The sequence below is a fragment of the Anomaloglossus baeobatrachus genome, chromosome 9 (genome assembly GCF_048569485.1).
Source record: "Anomaloglossus baeobatrachus isolate aAnoBae1 chromosome 9, aAnoBae1.hap1, whole genome shotgun sequence".
NCBI lineage: Eukaryota > Metazoa > Chordata > Amphibia > Anura > Aromobatidae > Anomaloglossus > Anomaloglossus baeobatrachus.
The window spans coordinates 91,976,038-91,998,573 of record NC_134361.1 but is presented as its reverse complement, the minus strand read 5'-3'; the positions used below and the strand labels follow the sequence as shown (position 1 = coordinate 91,998,573).

The 22,536-nt window shown below is 46.0% G+C and overlaps 1 protein-coding gene and 1 long non-coding RNA gene across 2 annotated transcripts in view; one reads left to right on the top strand and one right to left on the bottom strand.

Moving 5' to 3' along the window:
* The window catches only part of ARHGEF9 (Cdc42 guanine nucleotide exchange factor 9), a 602,462-nt gene that overhangs the window by 83,737 nt on the left and 496,189 nt on the right, over positions 1–22,536 (top strand). The window contains exon 2 of the mRNA XM_075323881.1: positions 9,694–11,331. Coding sequence (XP_075179996.1) covers positions 9,757–11,331 — 1,575 coding nt within the window. The 5' untranslated portion in view covers positions 9,694–9,756. The remainder of the gene's footprint in view (positions 1–9,693; positions 11,332–22,536) is intronic.
* Positions 12,349–22,536, bottom strand: part of LOC142251255 (uncharacterized) — a 46,378-nt gene continuing 36,190 nt past the window's right edge. The window contains exons 3-4 of the long non-coding RNA XR_012725299.1: positions 14,912–15,010; positions 12,349–13,594 (exon numbers count right to left, since the gene is read on the bottom strand). This is a non-coding gene — a long non-coding RNA (uncharacterized LOC142251255). The remainder of the gene's footprint in view (positions 13,595–14,911; positions 15,011–22,536) is intronic.

The window sequence follows — 22,536 nt, the reverse complement described above, 5'->3', positions numbered from 1 at the left end:
CACTGCCAATTTCTCCTCCGGCCAGCTCTACCTGCTACCTCCTCATCAGGGCTCTGATCTCCCTCTGTAGGGCACGCTGCTGCCTGGAGCTGGCAGTTTCAGACGCCTGTTGCAACAAAATTATCACTTCGGCAATACAATTTTCTATCACATTTGTACCAATGGTTAGCAGTGGGTCAGATTCTTTGCGATCAATATCTACAATTATCATCCCCTGACATGGCAATTCTACCCGCCCCACTTTAATGGTTACTTCTTTATACCCAATTTCAGGCAAGGGCTGACCATTACTGGCCACAATTGTTAAATCATCATCTGGGCCATGGTTAATGTCTGAATCAGCCCAATATCTTTTGTACAGTTTATAAGGGATGGTTGTTACCTGGGACCCCGTATCCAGGAGGGCATTCAAAGGGATCCCATCCAGCACAATAGGAAGGACCGGGCGTCCTCCCACATACTTGCTGCGGCTGGGGGTTGAGCCGGGCTTCCTTACACCTGGGGGTCGGCTCCTGACCCCAGACTCGGCCCATTTAAAGGACAGTGTCTTGCCATATGGCCCGCCTGGCTGCAGCGGCGGCAGATCGGTTGTCCCGTTGAATCATACCAGTCTGTGTCTTTTCCTCGGGTCGACGGAATCCTCCTCTGTCGCATCCATGGGACGTCATGTGGGCTGGAGGCCAACTCGATTCTTGCAGGCAATGGGGTCACTTATAGAGACTGCACGGTCTTGGCAAGGGCAGCTACAGTCTTGGTCAGCTCCTGGACCTGCTGTCTGAGCTCTGCAGCGGGATCCTTATCCAGGGACTGCGCCTCAGCCCCTGCAGCAGCTCGTGTTGCAGGCACCACCCCGGGGTACGTGATAGCAAGAGGCCGGAGGGGTACTGGGTCATTCGGTGTAGATTCCCTCAGTACCCGGATGGTCTGGTCCTTAAACTTTGCAAAGTCCAGAGCAGGGTTCTGCAGGACCATGATACGCAGCTGGGTCCTGTGGGCATCTGACAGGAGCCCCTCTATGAACTTCTCAGTTAGGAGTTTGTCTTCTTCACGTACACTCTCTGGGTCCACCTGTTTAATTGCTCTCAAGTTTAAGGCATAGTCCCTTATGCTGTCTGTGGCCCGTTGTTTGCACCCAAAGAATCTCATCTTTATTTCTGCTGCGGTGCGGGTGTCGAAAGTACTCTTTAACTTGGCCAGTATCTGGGTCGCTGTCCCTTTATCTGTATCAGGCCAGGACTTCACTTCACGCTGGGCCGCGCCGGCTAGCTGCCCCATTAGTATGCCCACCTTCTGGCTCTCAGTCAGCGGATACACCCGGAACAAGCTGTGCAGCCTTTCTCTGAAGTCGCTCAAGGTATGGGACTCCCCGGAGTACTGCGGCAGCCATTCTGCTCCCGGGATGTACGGCATTGTGATCGGCATTACCGGCGCTACAGCGGGGGCTGGGGCGATGGCGACTGGGATTACATCGGCCGGTGCTGCTGCGTCTTGAACTGCTACAGCCAAGGGCTCTCCCTAGGTGTCGGACATCTTCCTCCCCCTTAGTGAACCTTACCAGGCTCCGCTTTCTTTTTACAATCTCTTCCGGGTAGCGCGGGGTTAACGACCCTCCGCTCTGATGGCGCGCTCCCTTCGCGCTCTTTTTCGGGCACGCCCCCCTTCTTCCTGCACTCAGCGAAGCTAATGGCGGCGGCAGTCTTCAAACAGTAAACACACAGTCTTTTCAAAGGCGCACAGTACCCGGTGGGCGCCGGGCACGAAATCCTGTTCGTGACGCCAAAAGTTGACTCGCCCACCCCAGGGCTATGGGACACCCGGTGCCGGGCCGGACTAGTCCGGGGGTCGTCAGTGGTGGCGGGGCCCGACTCCGTGGCCCTGGTGGGTGTCAGTTTTTAAATATGGCTGGTGACTTGGGAGCAATTAAAGTATTTGGTTCGTGACGCCACCTGTGGTTTGCGGCTATTAAGCCGCCGCTGCTGTGTGAGGCCTCCGGGGTGATGATATGGCAGCAATGGTGGTACTGCTCCCCACAGGTGGAGCGGTGCCCCGGGGACACTGTTGGTGCTCGTGGAAGTCTATGGTGTTGTGTGGATAACACGGTGCAGGGCCGACAGGCAATGAAAGAAACAGGCACAAACAACAGTCTCTTTACCTTCTCCTCTTTTACTTTAAGAACAGTCCAGTCCTGGGAGACCGTCACAGGTGGTGAAGGGGATCCGGTCGGCCTGGAAGTACTTGGGGTGATCTTTTTGGCCAGCTGAGTATGAGGCCTCCTCCTGTTCTTTTCTTTACTGTTATAGGACCCTGCTCTCTAGATTTAGCAATGGCCCTCTTGCTGCTGGGACCGGTGGTACGTCCCTTTCCCTCTGTGGTAGGCTGCGCAGGCCCTCTTTGGTGCTTCTCTGCTGGAGTCCACACCAGGCCCTGATGATGCAGCTGTACCTTCGGGCTGTTTATGGGCCAGGTGCTTGCAGCTCTCCTGCCCTTCGGATTCGGCTACCAGGGAGTATTTTAGGCCCTGGTGGCCACAGACTCCGATGTCCGAGTCTCTTCTGTGCCTCTCTGCTACTCCTGCTTCCCTGGGCCAAGCTGCTCCAGCTCTAGGCCCCAGATCCACAGGACTGCACACTCTGCGTCTGCTTGCTATCACTTCTCTCTACAGACTGAACACTACTTCCTCCCTCAGGTCAGACTTAAGGAATGCTCCCTGGAATTCCAGGTTCAGAGCTCCCCCTGCTGGCCGGAGGGAGAACTGCGTTGGATGTTAAACTTACTGGCCAATAGATCTCCCAATTACCTCCAGGCTCAGCATTAACCCTTTGGGAGGGCAATGCTGTTGTGGCGACCAGGTCCTGGGGCGCCACACATTCATAGTTACCTGGGCCATTATTGAGTAGAGCGCTCATGGCAGAGAAAGCTTACCACCCTTTACCCACAGACCTTCCTCAGTCAGCTGGCTCCCTGCGTCCCACAACCAATCACAGCCGCTGGTGGGCGGGTCTATGTAGTGCAGTAAAATAAATAAATAAATAATTTTAAAAAAACGGTGTGCGGACCCCCCCAATTTTGATACCAGCCAAGACAAAACCACACGGCTGAAGGCTGGTATTCTCAGGATGGGGAGCCCCACATTATGAGGAGCCCCCCAGCCTAAAAATATCAGACAGCTGCTGCCCGGAATTGCCACATCCATTAGATGCGATAATCCCGGGACTCTACCCAGCTCATCCCGAATTGCCCTGGTGCGGTGGCAATCAGGGTAATAAGGAGTTAATGGCAACTCATAGCTGCCACTAAGTCCTAGGTTAATATTGGCAGGCGTCTATGAGACACCTCCCATGATTAACCTGTAAGTGAAAGTAAATAAACACATACACCCGAAAAAATCCTTTATTTGGAATAAAATACAAAAAAACCCAATCTCTTTCACCACTTTATTAAAATCCTCAAATACCCCTTCAGGTCCGGCGTAATCCACTATATCAGAAGCTGACAGGAGCGGCGCAACTAAAGTGAGTTGCGCTATCAGCGGTGATGTCACGGAGGTGGTGGACTCCAGCTGGCCGCGGGTAACCTGAGTGACGGCATTGCTGATCACTTCAGTCACTCAGGGGATTTGCGGTCACCGGTGAGTCCTTCACTGGTGATTGCAAATCAGGCCGCAGCACACAGACAGTCGCGCGATGACAATGAAGTTGGGTGAAGTTCATCCGAGTTCATTCTAATCGCGTGGCTCTGTCTCGCAGCCAGTCATGCTCTATGTTGCAGAGCCGAGTGGGACCACACTGTCAAAAATGCATCCAAAATGCATTCAAAATGCATCCAAAACACAGCGATTTGGATGCTTTTTGAAACGCACATGCAGTGTAAAGTATGAGGAAGGGAATGTAAATGAGCAGTGCTGCAGTGTAAAGTATGAGGAAGGGAATATGAATGAGCAGAGCTGCAGTGTAAAGTATGAGGAAGGGAATATGAATGAGCAGAGCTACAGTGTAAAGTATGAAAAAGGGAATGTGAATGAGCAGAGCTACGAGGGAGAGAGGGAGAGAGAGAGAGAGAGACCAGGGATAATTTAACAACCTTCTACAGGCTGTGCCCATACTGTTTCTGCCTTTTCTCATCCATTTCAGCCTTTTCCTCAGTCACCACAGTTCGCCATTAGGTCCAACGTGAAATTATTCGGGTTTCCGATAGACTTACATTTTGCATTGAATATTCGATGTCGAATAATTAATAATTAATTAATAATTAATAGTCGAATAGTGGTGACCTATTCGTCGGATATTCGTGAAGTTGGATATTTTGGTATTCGATCATCCCTAATTGTTACCCTTTTTAAACCAAGGGTATTTAGACATGTTGTTTTATAAATATCCTGGATTCTGTGTTGAAGGTGCTAGACTATTACCCTATGTTTAAATTGTCTCTACCATCCAGAAAATTGGACTGGATATTCATGCACCATCTTGCTACATGACGGACTAGGAGTGGGGAGCTGATACAAAGTTTTTCTCCTACCATTGTTACCTTTTTGCTTGTCAGTGTACCTCACCCTGAAACAGAAACGTAATTATGCAAAATGAACTCCAAACTCTCGATGAGAAAGGCTCTATGTTTTACACTTATTCTGGGGTCATTTTTTAGAAATTGTTACAAGTCAACATCATGTTGAATATTGGTATGAAGGGTTAGGGTTAGGGTTAAATAGCTGTATTCGGCATGCGTAATTTGACTCCGAAATTGGTACAATGCAAGAGAAAAATTGGATGTTACATGTACCATCAGTATAGCATCTGAGTTTTACAGATATATTGGGAAACTGTAAATGGTCCTGTAAAAGATTAATACCTGCTGAGTAATAAAACGGATATCATACACAGCACATGGATGACTGGTGAGAAAACAATCATCGCACTGGATGGGAATGGGACTGATTTCCTATACGCTCTTGTGACACCAACCTAAAGGCCGCTTTACACGCAACGACATCGCTAACGAGATATCGCTGGGGTCACGGAATTCGTGACGCACATCCGGCCTCGTTAGCGATGTCGTTGCGTGTGACACGTACGAGCGACTGCTAACGATCTCACTTACCTCAAATATCGTTGATCGTTCACACGTCGTTCATTTTCCAAATGTCGTTGAACTTCTGGGACGCAGTTTGTTCGTCGTTCCTGAGGCAGCACACATCGCTATGTGTGACACCCCGGGAACGACGAACAACAGCGTTCCTGCGTCCTCCAGCAACGAGGTGGTAGTGTCGATAATGCGGCTGCTCTCTGCCCCTCCGCCTTCTATTGGCGGGCCGCTGTGTGACATCACTGTGATGCCGCATGAACCGCCCCCTTAGAAAAGAGGTTGTTTGCTGGCCACAGCGACATCGTTAGTAATGTATGTGCGTGTGACGCGCAGTACCGATATTGTCCGTCACGGGCAGCGATTTGCCCATGATGCACGAAAGACGGGGGCGGGTGCAATCGCTAGCGATGTCGCTACGTGTAAAGCAGCCTTTATATGTATAGTCAGTCACAATGGTAACAAAAAATGTTTGGTGACACAATGGAAGGCAAACATGGAAACCCTTCCACAAAGCTGGATGCCGGGTGAATCGATAAATATACCTATAGACATTGTACTGTAAAATCAGATTGTGACACCAAGTGACAATTAATTCTAAAAAACCCTCTTTGGAGGAGCAAAGTATTCACACATACACCACGGAGAAGGACGTTTATTATTTTAACCATTGGTGGGCAGAAGTCAGATCCTGTTAGATAAGCATGTCAGTGACTGAAGCTCAGTGCACAGCTATGAAAAGGTCACTGTGCAAACACTGGCGGCTGTCACATCACTGCAGCCTCACACTGCTGACGGGCTGTTACATGGACCTGACACATTCTCCGGATTGTTAACCCTTTTACAGACACAGGGGCATGATGTATACTAAAGAATCTGATGGAGTGCTTACATTTTCAACCAAAAATATTCTTGATTCTTGTTTTGAATTGATATTCCCCACCCCCACCCCCACCCCCCTCCACCCAAGAAAATAATACGGGTGGTTTTCAATATTTATAAAATCCTATACTGAATTAGTAGAGCTGCAAAGAGGGCAGGTTACTTTATGTTTTCATCCCTTTCTTGTATAATTGTCTATTACTTCTCTGGATTAGCATACAGCGTAGCAGTATACATGTTGTGTACATATTATTTATGTTTTTATTGCAGTTGTGTTATGTATGATGCTTATATAAATATAAACCCGGTATGATACTTTTTTATATCCCTCACTTTTTACATATGCATTAAAATAAGGGGACAAAAAATACAGGATATCGATGGGATAAGCCAATTATCTCGTGTATAGGGTTCCCCAACTGCCCTACAATAGCAGATGTCAGGAAAACAAGGGATTTAATGTTGGATTTCAATGAACTTATGGAAGCAGTGTATTCTCTCTACCTGAATGGTAAGCATGTGCGTTACACAAGTCTCATTGGGAACAGATGAAGTACATTGCACGTAGTCTAAAGGCTGCTTTACACGCAGCGACATCGCTAGCGATGTCACTGGTGAAAGTGTGACGCCCTGGACCCCCAGGTCACAGGTCACTACACACACCACATAGACCCCCCACCCCAGTAAGGTACCATCAGTCAACCAAAGACCTGATTGCCTCCCTCAGGGTTAGACAGGCACACCAGCTGGGCGGAGTCAGGCGGATAGACATGCCCCCTGAGGAGTCTGCTGGCCTGAGGCAGGAGACACAAGAGGAGATTGAGTTAGGAGAGAGGAGTGAGAGGAGGACAGTTCTGTGTGGGGCCTGGGTTGGAGCAGTCAGGCAGGCAGACGGTAGTGGCCGCCTGCAGGAGACCGGGAATACGACCGGTGGAACCGTAAGGGACCGGGACAGGGTAGTGGCCCGTCGGCACCAAACCGGGGAGCCAACTGGATACCGGAGCACCAGGCAGGGTACTCAGACCCCGAACTAGGCCATAAGCCACCACCATAGTCAAATTAACTGATTGTGGTCTGGACCTCAGTGGTTCATTCCCACCTAAGTCCCGATTGAAGGCAACAGCCCAACCCGTCCGGATAGCGCCACCGCCAAAGGCCAGAGATCCATAGGGCCAGCGTCTGCGGGCAAACGGGCTCCTACGACACTTATACGCGGGGAGCGGACTACCAGTGCCCAGGCACAGTAGTCAAATACACACACAGGTGCAGGAGAAAGGCGGACATTGCCAACCCGACTTGAGAAGCTGCAGCCGGCTGCGGGCCCCGTTCATCCCCCCGTTTGGTTTACCAGTGACTCCCGTGTCCTGTATCGGAGTGAGTACACCAGTGCCCTCAGGCACCGCACCGCACTGCACCACAACACTGCGCTCTGCACCCCGGCCCTTGCCAACCGGGCCCGGGGACCAACATCCCCTACCCACTGATTGGTCAACACCTAGCTGCGCCACTACACCGGTCCCGGGATTGCCCGTACCTTCACCGCAGCGGTGGTGTCCACAATCACCACAACCCGTGGGTGGCGTCACGAACTATCATCCCAAATACCCGCATCCCCCGCGCGTAGCGCCAACCCCCCTTGCAGAGCGACGTGACCCCTGGGTCCGTGAGAGGCTCAAGCCACCACCCGTAGAACGCGAGCACGGATCTGAGTGGCTCGGTGGCCGCAGCCGAGGCCGCGGGGCGGTAGAAAAGCACCCGCCCCCGTCGGTTGTGCGTCACGGGCAAATCGCTACCCGTGGCGCACAACATCGTTAGCCCCCGTCACACATACTTACCTGCCTAACAACGTCGCTGTGGCCGGCGAACCGCCTCCTTTCTAAGGGGGTGGTTTGTTCGGCGTCACAGTGGCGCCACTAAGCGGCCGCCCAATAGAAGCGGAGGGGCGGAGATGAGCGGGCCAAACATCCCGCCCACCTCCTTCCTTCCTCATTGCGGGCGGCCGAAGGTATGGTGATGTTCCTCGTTCCTGTGGTGTCACACATAGCGATGTGTGCTGCCGCAGGAATGACGAACAACCTGCGTCCTGCAACAGCAATGATAATTGGAATTTGAACGACGCGTCAACAATCAATGATTAGGTAAGTAATTTTGATCGTTAACGGTCGTTCGTGCATTTCACACGCAACGACGTCGCTATCGAGGCCGGATGTGCACGGAGTTTGTATGTCTGCACGGAGTTTGTATGTTCTCCCCGTGTTTGCGTGGGTTTCCTCCGGGTTCTCCGGTTTCCTCCCACACTCGAAAGACATACAGATAGGGACTCTAGATTGTGAGCCCCAATGGGGACAGTGTTGCCAATGTATGTAAAGCGCTGTGGAATTAATAGCGCTATATAAATGAATAAAATTAATTATTATTAATTATGTGTGTAAAGCCCCTTTTAGTTTTAAAAAAATAAATATATATATATATATATATGTAGACAAGCTATTTACAAGTCATACTACTAAACTTATTATCATAAACTACTTTGACGAATGACAGAGATTACACTAATGAAGTCCCTTTTTCATGTTCGATGCTTGGTGCCCCATGCCGGGCCTTCCCGTATGGCTATTACTATACTTATTAGTATAGACGACTATGAAGAATGACAGAGATCTCACTGATGAAGTCCCTTTTTCATGTTCGATGCTTGGCGCCCCATGCCGGGCCTTCCCGTATGGCTATTATACCTTTGCATTCCTGTCTATCTTGTTTTAAATTCTTGTACAAGTCCAGAGATGCACTATAGAGCGCCTCCATCACACTACATCAGATTCCGCCCATACGGGATGGATGAATACTGCACACTACACTTATTGGCTATGGGTGTCTTTCATAAACTTCTGTACTTCTGTTGTCTAATGATTAACATGCTTCTTCAGTTTACTCATACATCTACGTTCTGCTGGTAACATAACGACAGGATGGGTTTTGTCAGGACATGTCACCAGTGTTGAGCACATGCTTATGTTCAAATACAATATTATACAGAAGAAATTATGCCGGCGTAAATCAAGAATGTCTTCATTATGTCACATACAGAGAGATATACTTTTAACACTGCTTGGGGTAGGAACATATAGGCTCAGGCTACTTGATGATACAAAAGTATCATGGTGTCGAGTTGCGACATCACATAATTGGTTCTTTGAGAATTCACAAAATCTCCTGCTTCAAGCTTTAAGTATTAATGATGGGTGAATAGTAACTATTCGTGTTCGGATAATTCTTACCGAATACCAAGTACTTTTCCAGTATTTGTTACAACAAGAAAAATGCTCAGGTTCTCCATTGACTTGCATTAGGTTCGTTATTCATGACGAATACTGGAGTACTTTGGGATTCGTTACGAATAACCGAGCACGAAGAGTTACTATTCGCTCACAACTATTAAATATCTGTCAAAAGGTGTTTATATTTGGATATGTGCATTGAATGGTTACTACACCAAAACATTAGTACTAAAATTGAAAAATCCTGAATTTTTACGCATTAGATGGATGGTATCAAATGTTTAATGGCATCCTACTTAGTATGTATATGTATATATATATATATATATATATATATATATATATATATATATATATATATATATATATATATATATATATATATTATGCGTGTGTGTATATATGCCTCTGGCTTGGTATGATTTGGTTTAATATTTCTATTTCTCTTTCACAGCTTTCTTGCACTGCCTGTGCACGGGGAGGCAAAGACATGTGGTGAGGAACAGGAGACCAAGCCATGGAAGTTATAAATGGCGATTTAAAAAACCATTCTGATGTAATCCTCAATGGGTACATGAACAAAAGTTTTCAGGCTCTTCCCAAGGAAAACAATACAGACAATATGGCAATTTGTGAACTTGATCCCTGTGAAGTGAGTGGTGTTTCCACACAACTTCAGACAGAAGATTCAACACACAGGTATGAAAAGAAAGCAAAAGGGGCCGGACTTTGGAGTTTCGTCAGTAGGCGGAGGGCAAATTCTGCACGAGCGAAGAGACCTCAATCTATGATACTTACCACTGAAATCACTGAACCGAAGCCTAAGCTATCTTTCATGGACAAAGTGAGATCTTTTAAAAGGTTGAGGTCTGCAACATTTTCTAAAAGTTCTGTCCTTCGGAATACCAAAACTAAGATCCAGAGTCAACCACCAGAAACTATAGAACTTTCTATTCCAAGCGCTTTATTCAGAACGAGGAAATATGCTGATGGACAAAGACCATATAGACATTCTTATGCAGGGTACATTGATGATTTAGACACCTCTTTTGAAGATGTTGAGTTAAATATTAGCATTTCTGAATGTCTGTCTACTGAAAGTAAATGGTTAAGAGATATTGGTGTTGGAATAAATGGAAATTCTGAGCATATAGACAATGAGAGCATAAGTAGCAGCCGTAGACGTCCATTAGTCAGCACTAAGAGCTCTACCATTGCTGAAGGAGAAATCCAAAGAAGAGGACTTAAAATCCCACCAGAACATCGTAGAGGTAGGAGCTCATATATGTGGAGTTATCTGAAAGGAATTTCACTAGCCACAAAAGATAATTCAAAAGAACTTGATAAAATTCAGGGAAATACATTCCAAAATATAGAGTGCACTCCTGATAATACCCCCACCCTTTTAGCAGACCAAAAATTTGAGGACAGCATTGACATTTCTAAAACATCTGACACAGCTAGTGGTGGTAAATCCAAAAACTTTGGTGGAGTTTTTAAGTTTTTTAGCAACGTAGCAGTAGCAGCAAGAAAATGGAGAGGCTCCTCAAGATCATCTGCATCAGATGGCCAAGTTTCTCAGTCGACTCCACGGACTCCCAGGCTACAATCTTCTCTCAAGGAGCCTCTTGTCATTGAAAATGAAAATGCTTTGACTTTTCCTTCAGTGCTTCCTCAGTCTCCTGATTCAGGTGTATGGGAGACTCACGTCCATAACAATCTATCAGTTCAAGACTTATCACCCAATACAGAAGAAAGGTTTTCGGAGCCAACAGAAGAGCTTTCTCAACCAGCAGGGAATATTGTAATTTTTGAAAAAGCATGCTGTATGGACGACGAGCCAAAAGAATCTGTGCCACCAAGATTTTCATTGTCTCAAGTTAAGCAATATAAGTGCACTGATGGTTCTACTAAAACTTCTGATGCCTCCTCTGACCATTCCCAAGAAGAATCTCTGAATGGGTCCCAGTTGCATACAGATTATGAGAGAAATGCTGAAAATTCTTTTAGGTCAAGTGTGCAAGATGAGGATGTTTTTGAATGCAGCGAATCTCATATTAGTTTATCATCAACAGGTTCCTCCTGTGAAGAGGTAGGCACCATATTCAAACTCTTCTATTACTTGTTGTTCATCAGAATTTTAGATGACTCTTCTTTAAATATGTTGCAGAGAGTTTCTACTATAAGTAGTGATGGAAATAATATGAAGGCAGGCTATAAATATCCGATTTGCCGGTCTTAGGCAATGGTAAGATGGGAATTTGACCAGCCTTCATTTTTCTAGGATTCCCAATAGCATAAAGCCCAAGGTGCAACCTGAGAATGGAGCATGTGCCTTGGACCACCAGGGGAACTATAACATCAGTTGCATCAGTGTCCTAGGCAACTAGAGACTATAGCGGGTTTACATACAGCGACATCGCTAGCGATGTTGCTGGTGAAAGCACCCACCCCCGTCGGTTGTGCGTCACGGGCAAATCGCTGCCCGTGGCTCACAATATCGCTTACACCCGTCACACATACTTACCTGCCTAGCAACGTCGCTGTGGCCGGCGAACCGCCTCCTTTCTAAGGGGGCGGTTCCTTCGGCGTCACAGCGGCGTCACTAAGCGACCACCCAATAGAAGCGGAGGGGCGGAGATGAGCAGGCCGAACATCCCACCCACCTCCTTCCTTCCTCATTGTGGGCGGCCGCAGGTACGGTGATGTTCCTCATTCCTGCGGTGTCACATATAGCGATGTGTGCTGCCGCTGAAACGACGAACAACCTGCGTCCTGCAACATCAACGATAATCGGGATTAGAACGACTGGTCAACGATCAATGATTAGGTGAGTAATTTTGATCGTTAACGGTCGTTCGTGCGTTTCACACGCAACAACGTCGCTAACGAGGCCGGATGTGAGTCATGAATTCCGTGACCCCCAACGACATCTCGTTAGCGATGTTGTTGCGTGTAAAGCCCGCTTATGATTAACAGTATTATTTAGACACTGAGTGGCGGCTTTAATTAGGCAATACATGACAGTATGGCATGTAAAATATATGATAATAATAAGTTTTATTTCTTTAGCGCCAACATATTCCGCAGTGCTTTACAATTCAGAGGGGACATGTACAGACAATATGAGACAATACAAAATAACAAAATTAAGATACGTTGAATAAGGTATGATGAAAATAAATTGTGTCATGTGGCCACTTAATGGTAGTATTGTGTAGGTTTTGTATTAACTCTAGGGTAAAGTGTATATGTAGTTTGTACGTAAAATTTGAAATAATGCAGGCTGTCTTAAAATAGGGCGCAGGGCACGAAATTTTATAAAACTGACCATGACTAGATTGCATAATGGCAATATGTTAAAAACAACTAAAAACAACTTCAAGAAAACTGAAATCCCATGAATATCCTACCAATTTTTGTGTACTGATTGCATTTATAGAAAGTATAAATATATATATAGATATATATATATATATATTTTATTCACCTAAAATTTCACATAAGGAAATCACATTTTACATGTCCTGTAGGCAGAAGAGTTGCTATTCTAATGCAAAGGGTGCTTTGTGATACTGTAAAAAAAAATACTTAACAGCATATAGTCAATAACTTTCCACTATAGTAAAATTTGTACAACTATGGCCAATTATTCCAAATATTAAGTGCACAATTTGGAGCGGTCTCCATTGATGAGTCTGATCCCTAAAAGGTGGGTGTCAGCTGTGTTATGCAGTGGACACTTGCCCCTAAATGCTGTGTCACAGCTAGCTCCAATCACATCAGTTTAACCCCATAGATGCTGCAATTAGTTGTGGGTGGAGATGAGTAGACCCACGGAAGTTCGGTTCGGTGGATTCAACCGTAAAGTTCGGTTTGGGACCCGGACTTGACCTGAACCCCAATGTCAGTCACAATTTGGGCAGTTCGGCTCTCCGCCCACATATAGCCAGCCATAAACAGATCCCTTTCAGTGGACTGACGGCGGGGTTTTTCCTTTTTTTTTGGTGCACACTACATCCAATCATCTTGTTAATCTCACTGAGAGCCGCTCAGACACTACAAGGAGCTCACACTGTACTGAGCACCAAGGGTACCCGAGCACAGTGATGCTCGCGCAAGTGGGGTTCATATGTAAAGGGCCTGAATGTCGAACCTGAACTCTGTTTTTTTTTTTGGAAAGTCTGTGTTTGGTATGAACACCGAACTTCAGGTTCGCTCATCTCTAATTGTGGCATCTAAGTAGGGAGACAGATGAGGGGGTAGGTCTCTGTCACGTCACTAGTCACTCCCTGCGACACAATCATGGTGGTCCCGTGGTTTGCTTACAGTGTCTTCCATGCTCCTGTGAAGCCCTGCAATACAAAAGTACCATTAATGATAAAACTGACTGCCCTTTTGCCATTCCATAAATAAAGGAAAAATCTTAAACATAAAGAAAAAAAAACATTTTTGGAACTGAGGTCTGTAAAAGTAAGAAATGGTAAAATATCACATTATCCTACACAAGGAAGACGGTGAAGAACAATACCAGAATTGCCATTTTTGTCACTTTCCGTCCCCTGAAAAATGGAACAAAAAGTGATCACAAAGTTATATGTGCCCCAAAATGGTACCAACAAAAAGTACAGCTTGCCTTGTAAAAAAAAAACAAGGTCTCCCACAACTCAATGAAGCTGAGTTATGGAGTTATGCTACTATGAATATTGTAAATATAATTCTTTGCTGTAAAAATTGAATGTAAGGAACAATTGCTCTTTTTCTCTGTTCCACCTCATCCAAAAATGTTATTTTCCAATACATTATAAGGTAATTCATATGACGTTATTCCAAACATTTTACAAAAATAAAAGTTGTCATGTAGGTGGGTGGAAGGAAAATTAAACTTATTTATCTTGGAAGACGTGAAGTCAAAACTAAATCACATAAAAATAAACCTGTCTGCAGAGGGAAGAGCTTCATTTATAATGATTTTCTATGCACAGTTGCTAGTTTATATTGAAGCGTAGTGTAACTTTTTTTTAAATTTATGTAAAAATGAGTCCTCATCTATTTCCATGAATCTATACTATTTTGCAGATAGGAATAGCAATAGTTTTACTTGATAAGCTTTATGAATAAACATCAGGAAAACTGTGCGAAAGGGAAATCATTCAGATTTCATTAGATAGATAGGGAAATCATTCTTGGCGAAAATATTTGACTTCTGTTGAAATTTCGTAATCTAGTTGCACATGACAGGACTGTCAGTCCAGACAGTCTAAACATTGGGAAATGGTAAAAAAGAATATTGACTGATCTTAAGGGTGCGCTCACGTTGCTGTACAGCATCCGATGCGAGAATTGAATGGGATACGTTAATGACACTCGGCTCCAACTCTGCTGCTAGTGTGATCTGAGCGTCATCTATTGTGATCTGATTCTCTCACATGTGAGGATCGGACACAGGTCCAGAAAAGATGGAGAACATAATCTCTCCATCTTCTCCATAGTAATCTGACTGCACTCAGATGTCATCACTCACACATGTAGACTTGTATCGGTGCGCGTAAACCAAGATACGCTGCCAATCACAGCATCCTGTTGTCTTTTGCTCATGCCGAATTGGAAGAACTGGAGGACAGAGAAGTGAAATAGGGTTTTTACCTGGGTGAAACACTGTAAAGGCTCACCTTGCCAGGCTGTGAGAGTCACAACTAGTGATGGGCGGACTGTAAAACTCTGGATCCACGCGGTTTCAAAGGTACCCGGGTGTTGATCCGAATCAGGCACTGGGGAAATTAAAAAATAATAAAGGAAAAATAAAGAAAATAAGAATGAAGCAAGCGCTTTATGCTTAGTGAGGGTCCAGCGCAGCTATACACTGCTCCCGCGGCCTCTCCTTCACTTCCTGGGCCACTAATTATTGCTCATCCATATACACTGCTTTCTCCGCCCATCGGCTGTAGAGGCTTCTGTGATTGCTTGTAGTCACATGAGCCCCCAGCCTATGTGACAGCGTCTGACTGCAACCAATCACAGGCACTGTCTGCGGGTCAGTATCGTGGTATACAAATAAATAAATAAAATATTTTGCGTAGGGTCCCCCCATATTTTGATACCCAGCACAGACAAAGCACACAGCTACAGGCTGCAGCCCCCAGCCGTGCAGTTATCTTGGCTGTGGGGGGTCTCATAGTAATGGGGGGTCTCATAGACCCTATCCATTGCTAATTTAGGGCTTAGTGGCAGCTGTGGGCTGTGAATAAGCCCTTATTACATATAGTATAATGCACCCAACATAGTCTTCTATATAGCTCTCGAGGTCTACGAGAACTTTTTCTTTCACACCTCATAGTCCTCCAAATAATATAATGCATCCAACATAGTCCTCCATATAGTATAATGCACCCCCACCATAGTTCTCCATATAGTATAATGCACTTAGCTGTCAGAGATCAGATGAAGTGGGAGAATGATGGAGGATGGCCCGTTGTGTTTTAGTTCCAAAGTGGGTACCTTTTTCAAGCAGAAAAAGGTTCACACTTTGGATCCAAAATGTTGTCAAAATGGGCCAACGGGCAATAATAAAAAACAAAAATCACTTTTTACACTATTTGGTATATATATATAATATGTTACCTGTGTATCAAAACTGTCATAATTGTTCTTAGAGACGAATCAGAGTTCAGCTTTAAGGGGAGTGTGTCACTTATTTATTATTCATTTAATCCAGATACTAATACATATTCTTTACCTGTTTACTTTTCTGACGCCCATTTTTTTATTTTATTTTATTTTTTTCCGTACAAAATTATGGAGGCAGCCATCTTGCCTTATGTCATTTACAGCATTTAGTGATTTGCTTTACAGCAGCTGTATGAACCATGCAAAACAACAGTCTGGAGATGTTGATTCATGTCAGTGATCTACAGGTGCATCTCAATAAAATAGAATATCATCAAAAAGTTAATTTATTTCAGTAATTCAATATGAAAAAGGGAAACACATATATAATATACAGTCATTACACACAGAGGGCTCTATTTTAAGTGTTTATTTCTGTTAACCCCTTCATGACCGACCAATTTTTTGCTTTCCATTTTTTTTCCTTCCTTCTTCCGAGAACCGTAACTTTTTTATTTTTCAGTCAATCTTTCCATATAAGGGCTTGTTTTTTGCGGAATGAGCTGTACTTTTAAATGAGATCATAAGTTTTACCATATAGTGTACTGGAAAGCGGCAACAAAATTCAAAATATGGCCAAATTGCAAAAAAAAGTGCAATTGCTATTTTTTTTATTTTATTCACGGTGTTCACTATATGGAAAAACCAATGTGTGGGTGGGATGCCTGAGGTTGGTGTGAGTTCGTAGATGTAGTGCTCCAGCGCCAGCAGCCGGGCTGCTGCTCGGATCCGGATCCGCGGTGGCTCGAGGGGTTTCCAGACCCGGGAGGGGTTGCGCGGACACTCGAAATAAAAGGGGGGTATTTACAGGGGATTTTTGTGTTTAGAGTTCGTGACGCCACCCACGGTGTGTGGTAAGGTGGAGTACCACCGCTGTTGTTGGGAGCGCCTGTAGCGGTGGAATGGCAGCCAGGTGTTCAACCCCTCCGTGGGTAGGGGGCAATGCCCTGAGGCTCGGTGATGGTGAGAGGGGAGCGCAATTGGGGATGAAAGGGTCACTGCGTACTCACTCAGTCCAATAACGCTGACACCGACAACTTGTAACCCGGAATTCGTAGCACCGCTGTAGCAGCAGTGAGGGAGCACGCTGGGATCCCGTGCCCGATGGTGTTGCTTGTTAGCCTGTGACCTTTTCCTTGGCATTTTCTTTACTAGTTGGCCCCTGTAGTATAGAACTAGTCGGGTCTCGCTCACCCGTATGGCTAACGGAGTGAGCTTGCTCTCAGGGTTCACGCTTGGGATTTTCTGTACTGTGTATTGGGAAAGCGCTATCCCCTTGTTGCGCTAGTACCCCGATTTTGGAGCAGGTGGAGGACGAATCATGAAGTTTTCGCCCTCGTCGGGTAAATTACCAGGACGCTTGAAGCTACTTCCCGGCCTAGGGTCCACGTACCCCGCCGTGCCCTGGCCCCTGCCCGGAGATGGCCCTTCTCGGCAGTTCCGTGCCCCTTGACATGATCCCCTGCGACCGGGGTTCCAGCTCCTACCAGGCCCAGACCAACGTCTGCCACCTAGTAACTGAGGATCCCAGCTCCTACCCTCCTCCAACAGACTTGTGACATCTCCTCACGAGAGTAACCACTCAACTGACTACTCCTGACACTCCTGACCCTCCCTAACCAACCCCCCAAGTGAGCGGCCCTATTCCCTTCAGGCTACCTATTGGTGTGTCTGGTGGGTGTGGTGTAGAGTGTTTCTAGGGTTTTGATTGGCTTGTTCTTAGCAACACCAAAGGCCAGGTACCCGTAACCAAGGAGGAGATGGACACCATGCAGAAGGGCAGATTGCACAATGTCCTCTGACGACCTGATAGGCCAGTGAGTCACATAGACACCAAACATATATAGGTTTACTTTTATCTAAGGAGTTGAAAAAAAAATCAAAAGTTTGTCCCAAAAAAGTGGCGTACATTTTGCGACATTTTCCGTGACCCATAGCGTTCTCACTTGTCGGGATCTATGGCTTAGTGATGGCTTATGTTTTGCGTCTCGAGCTGCCATTTTTAATGGTAGCATATCTCAAATGCTACGTTTTGATCACATGTTATTGCATTTTGTGCAAAATCTGTGGCGACCAAAAAACATAATTTTGGCGTTTGGAATTTTTTTGCTGCTACGCCGTTTACCCATCAGATTAATTGATTTTATATTTTGCTAGTTCGGGCATTTCTGAATGCGGTGATACCAAATATATGTATGTTTTTAATTTTTTAACCCTTTAATTTTCAATGGGGGAAAAGGGGGGTGATTTGAAATTTTATTTTTTTTTATTTTTTTAAAGTTTTCATAACTTTTTTTTACATTTGTTTTTATTTTACTAGGTCCCCTAGGGGACTGTAAGGATCAGCTGTCTGATCGCTCATTCATTTCTCCTGATCAGTACAGCACTGCTTAGACCGAGAGGAATGATCATCTATTGTAAGCTGCAGTACTCGTCTGCTTCTGACAGGACCTTATGTGAGCTACAGGAGTCATCACATGACCCTGTGCTTCCATGACAACCATCGAATCCACATGATCATGTCACATGACTTCCGGTGGTGGCCTGTGAGTACAGATCTACCGCAATCACTGTTAATATGGCACTGTCACATCTTGACAGCACCATTTAAGGGGTTAAGAAGTATGGGTGGATAGCGATTCCACTTGTACCTGCGAGGCACACATGTTAGTTGTATAAATCAGCTGACATGTGCGCGGATCCCCGTCTGCAGCCCCAAGTAGCAGGTGGGGATTAACACTATGACCGCAGGGACGTAATATTACTGCCCACGGTCGTTAAGGGGTTAATGTAGATGATTATGGCTTACAGCCAATGAAAACCAAAAAGTTATTATCGCAGAAAATTAGAATATGATATAAGACCAACTGAAGAAATGATTTTTAGCTCAGAAATGTTGCCGTCTACTGAAAAGTCTGTACAGTAAATGCCTCAATACTTGGTCTGGGCTCCTTTTGCATGAATTACTGCATCAATGTGGCGTGGCATGGAGGCGATCGGCCTGTGGCACTGCTGACGTGTTATGGAAGCCCAGGTTGCTTTGATAGCAGCATTTAGCTCATCCGGCATTGTTGGGTCTGGTGTCTCTCATCTTCCTCTTGACAATATCCCATAGATTCTCTATGGGGTTTAGGTCAGGTGACTTTGCTGGCCAATCAAGCAAAATGATACTGTGGTTATTAAACCAGGTATTGGTACTTTTGCCAGTGTGGACAGGTGCCAATTGCTGATGGAAAATGAAATTTCCATCTCCAAAAAGCTTGTTGGCAGAGGGAAGCATGAAGTGCTCTAAATTTCCTGGTAGACGTCTGCGCTGACTTTGGTCTTGATAAAACACAGTGGCCCTACTCCAGCAGATGACATGGCTCCCCAAACCATCACTGATTGTGGAGACTGCACACTAGACCTCAAGCAGCTTGGATTGTGGCCTCTTCACTCTTCCTCCAGACTCTGGGACCTTGATTTCCAAATGAAATTTACTTTCATCTGAAAACAACACCTTGGACCAATGAGCAACAGTCCAGTTCTTTTCCTCCTTGGCCCAGGTAAGATGCTTCTGGCATTGTCTATTGGTCATGAGTGGCTTGACACAAGGAATGTGACAGTTGTAGCCCATGTCCTGGATACGTCTGTGTGTGGTGGCTCTTGAAGCACTGACTCCAGCAGCAGTCCACTCCCTGTGAATCTCCCCTAAATTTTTGAATGGCCTTTTCTTAACAATCCTATCAATACTGAGGTTATCCCAGTTGCTTGTGCACCTTTTTCTTTTTTCCTTCCACTCAACTTTACATTAATATGCTTGGATACAGCACTCTGTGAACAGCCAGCTTCTTTAGCAATGACCTTTTGTGGCTTACCCTCCTTGTGGAGTGTGTCAATGACTGCCTTCTGTACATCTGTCAAGTCAGCAGTCTTCCCCATGATTGTGTAGCCTACTGAACCAGACTAAGGGACCATTTTAAACGAGATAATAACTTTTGGGTTTTCATTGGCTGTAAGCCATAATCATCAACATTAACAGAAATAAACACTAGAAATAGATCTCTCTGTGTGTAATGACTGTATATAATATATGTGTTCCCCTTTTTGTATTGAATTACTGAAATAAATTAACTTTTTGATGATATTCTAATTTATTGAGCTGCACTATTAGCTGTCCTCTGTAATCTGTGCAGGAGTCGCAGTCAGGGAGAGGAAGGTGATCTGCACAGGAAGCGTCAGTCTGTTGTGATACTTTGTATGAAAAGATTTTAGGATTCTTGGTAAATATAAAAAGCGACATTGAAAGTAAACATATACATATGTGAAATGGATTGCTTTAGGAACACTTTTCTCAGCGCAGCTTTGCATCTTGAGGCCCACGTCATGGATTTCTTGCACATCCCAGACTCCAAACTCAGTTCTTGTACCGTCACAACAATTTAAGGTTGTGCTCTGGAGCCGCACAGGCCTCTGTGATTGTCCTAAAATAGGTGAACAGCGAATTACAGGTGAATTTCCATTACTTGCAGCACAATCAGGGGTAATCTCCACTGCCTTGATTGCAGAGAAAGGAATAATGTGTTCAGAGCCCAAGCAGAGGATCTGCTAATAATGGAGAAGTGATGTTCTGAGGATTCGCAGTGCAGGGATGTGGCACAATGTTATTTCTTCCTCGCTGCACTTCAGAGCTTTCCATTTCATTGCAACAAAAAAGCCGACATTATACTGTTACTTCCAGTAAAGGGATCCAGCCTGCAGGTCTGGGATTGTATGAATGGCACTGAGATCATTCTAACCCGTTTAGTGCAATCATTAGATGGAGCACAATGCTCCTGAAGGTGTTGCAGCACCATCTGCTGGCCATTATTAATTATAGCAACTTTTATTTACATAGTGTCCTACTCTGTAGAAAGGCTGGGAATGTTTTATAAATTGCAAATATGACAGATTATTTTATATAGCTTTCTGGGAATGGATTTTGCATAAGGTTTATACAATACAATTATGTCTTTGAGGCCAGTGGGTTCAGGGCTAGTCTTTGGGGTACGCTCACACAAGCGTATGACTCGGACGAAAATCTCGCATTGAACTCGGGTCAAGGTTATTCAATGAATGACAGCAGATGATCAGCTTTTTTCTCATCCAAAGGCTAGGTGAGTGAAAAGTGGCAGCATAAGAGAGCCATGTCACTTGCACCCATACAAGTCTATGGGTGTGAGTGAAACAACGGACTGCACTTGGATGACATCCGAGTGCAGTGCTATTGTGACACCCTGGCAAAACCAGGTAGTCACAAGAGAGTATATCCTCCTTGTTACCACCAAAAAACCCACACTGAGGCATAACACACAGCGAGTAAACCCTAACCACCCCCTCGTGACAATAAGGACACACCAGTGGGCGGAATCAGGCGGTTGAGAACGCCCACCTAGGGGTCCTGAGGTGTCAAAGGCGGGAACACAACAGTTCAAGAGTGGGAACACAACAGATCAGTTTTGACAGTTGAAGTGAGTGGAAGTCAAGGACAGACTGTGCAGTGTAGTCAGGGCTAGGAGCCCTTGGACTACCTGGCTAGATGGTAGACGGCGAACAGGGCCACAGGCGATAGAGATCCGGTCGCGGGAAACCTTAAGTGGACCGGGGCAGGGTTGTAGCCCGCCGGTGCCTACAGCGGGAATCCGGTCCGGAGGCCGTGCACAGTCGGGGTGCCTGGACCCTAGGGCGAGGAAGGTTGCAAGCCCCTCTCCAATTAACCAGCCGGGGACAAGGTTCCAGACTTTGTCCCATTAATTGTCCAGATAGAGCGAAACGGAAGCCCAACGCGGGGGATAGGGTGTCCGCCAGAATCCACTGAGATCCCAAGGGTCAGCTTTCGCGGGCCACAGCTCCCAACACACACAGAACCGGGAGTGGACTTCTCCGTTCCAAGCAAAGTCGTCCAAAAGGAAAGACAAACACAAAGTGCAGGAGGAAGGGATACCTGTTCATTAACCTGGGTGCGGGACCCGAATGCACCCTCCTAAGGCAGCCGGCCACTGACAACTTGATTTACTACTGGACTTGTGTGAAATTACTGAACTGTGAGTACACCATTGTCCCCTGCTCCAGCCCGGCGCGCCACCTTCAGCAGCCATCACTCCCGTGTTCAGACCACGGGCCCTGGGACTACACCCCCCCTACCTGTGGAGGGGATCCCACCTTGCTGCCCCACTTCATCAGCCCTGGGCGCCCCATCACCAGACAGCGGCGGGGCCACCATCCCTCACCACAACCCACGGGTGGCGTCACAGACACAACACCTCCCTTGTAAATATTCACCTTTCCGACGGTTGTGAGGAAGGGCGGCCGTGCAAGCCCGGGTCCGGTCACCACTTGAGCCGTAGCAGTGAACCCAGATCCGAGCAGGCCCCCGAGAAGAAGTGGCATCAGCCCCCGCCCGCAACACTATAATCGCATCAGCTGACAATGGCAGAGATGGTGTGATTAATCCTGCCCTCTCCTCTACAGCTGTGATGTGATCACAGGATCGCATCACAGTTGCATGACACTCTGCTCACACTCGCAGCACTCACATCGGATGTAATAACATTGTGTGAATCCAGCATTAGGCTTAATGGTGCCATGTGCAAATTTGCATTTGCTATTGCTG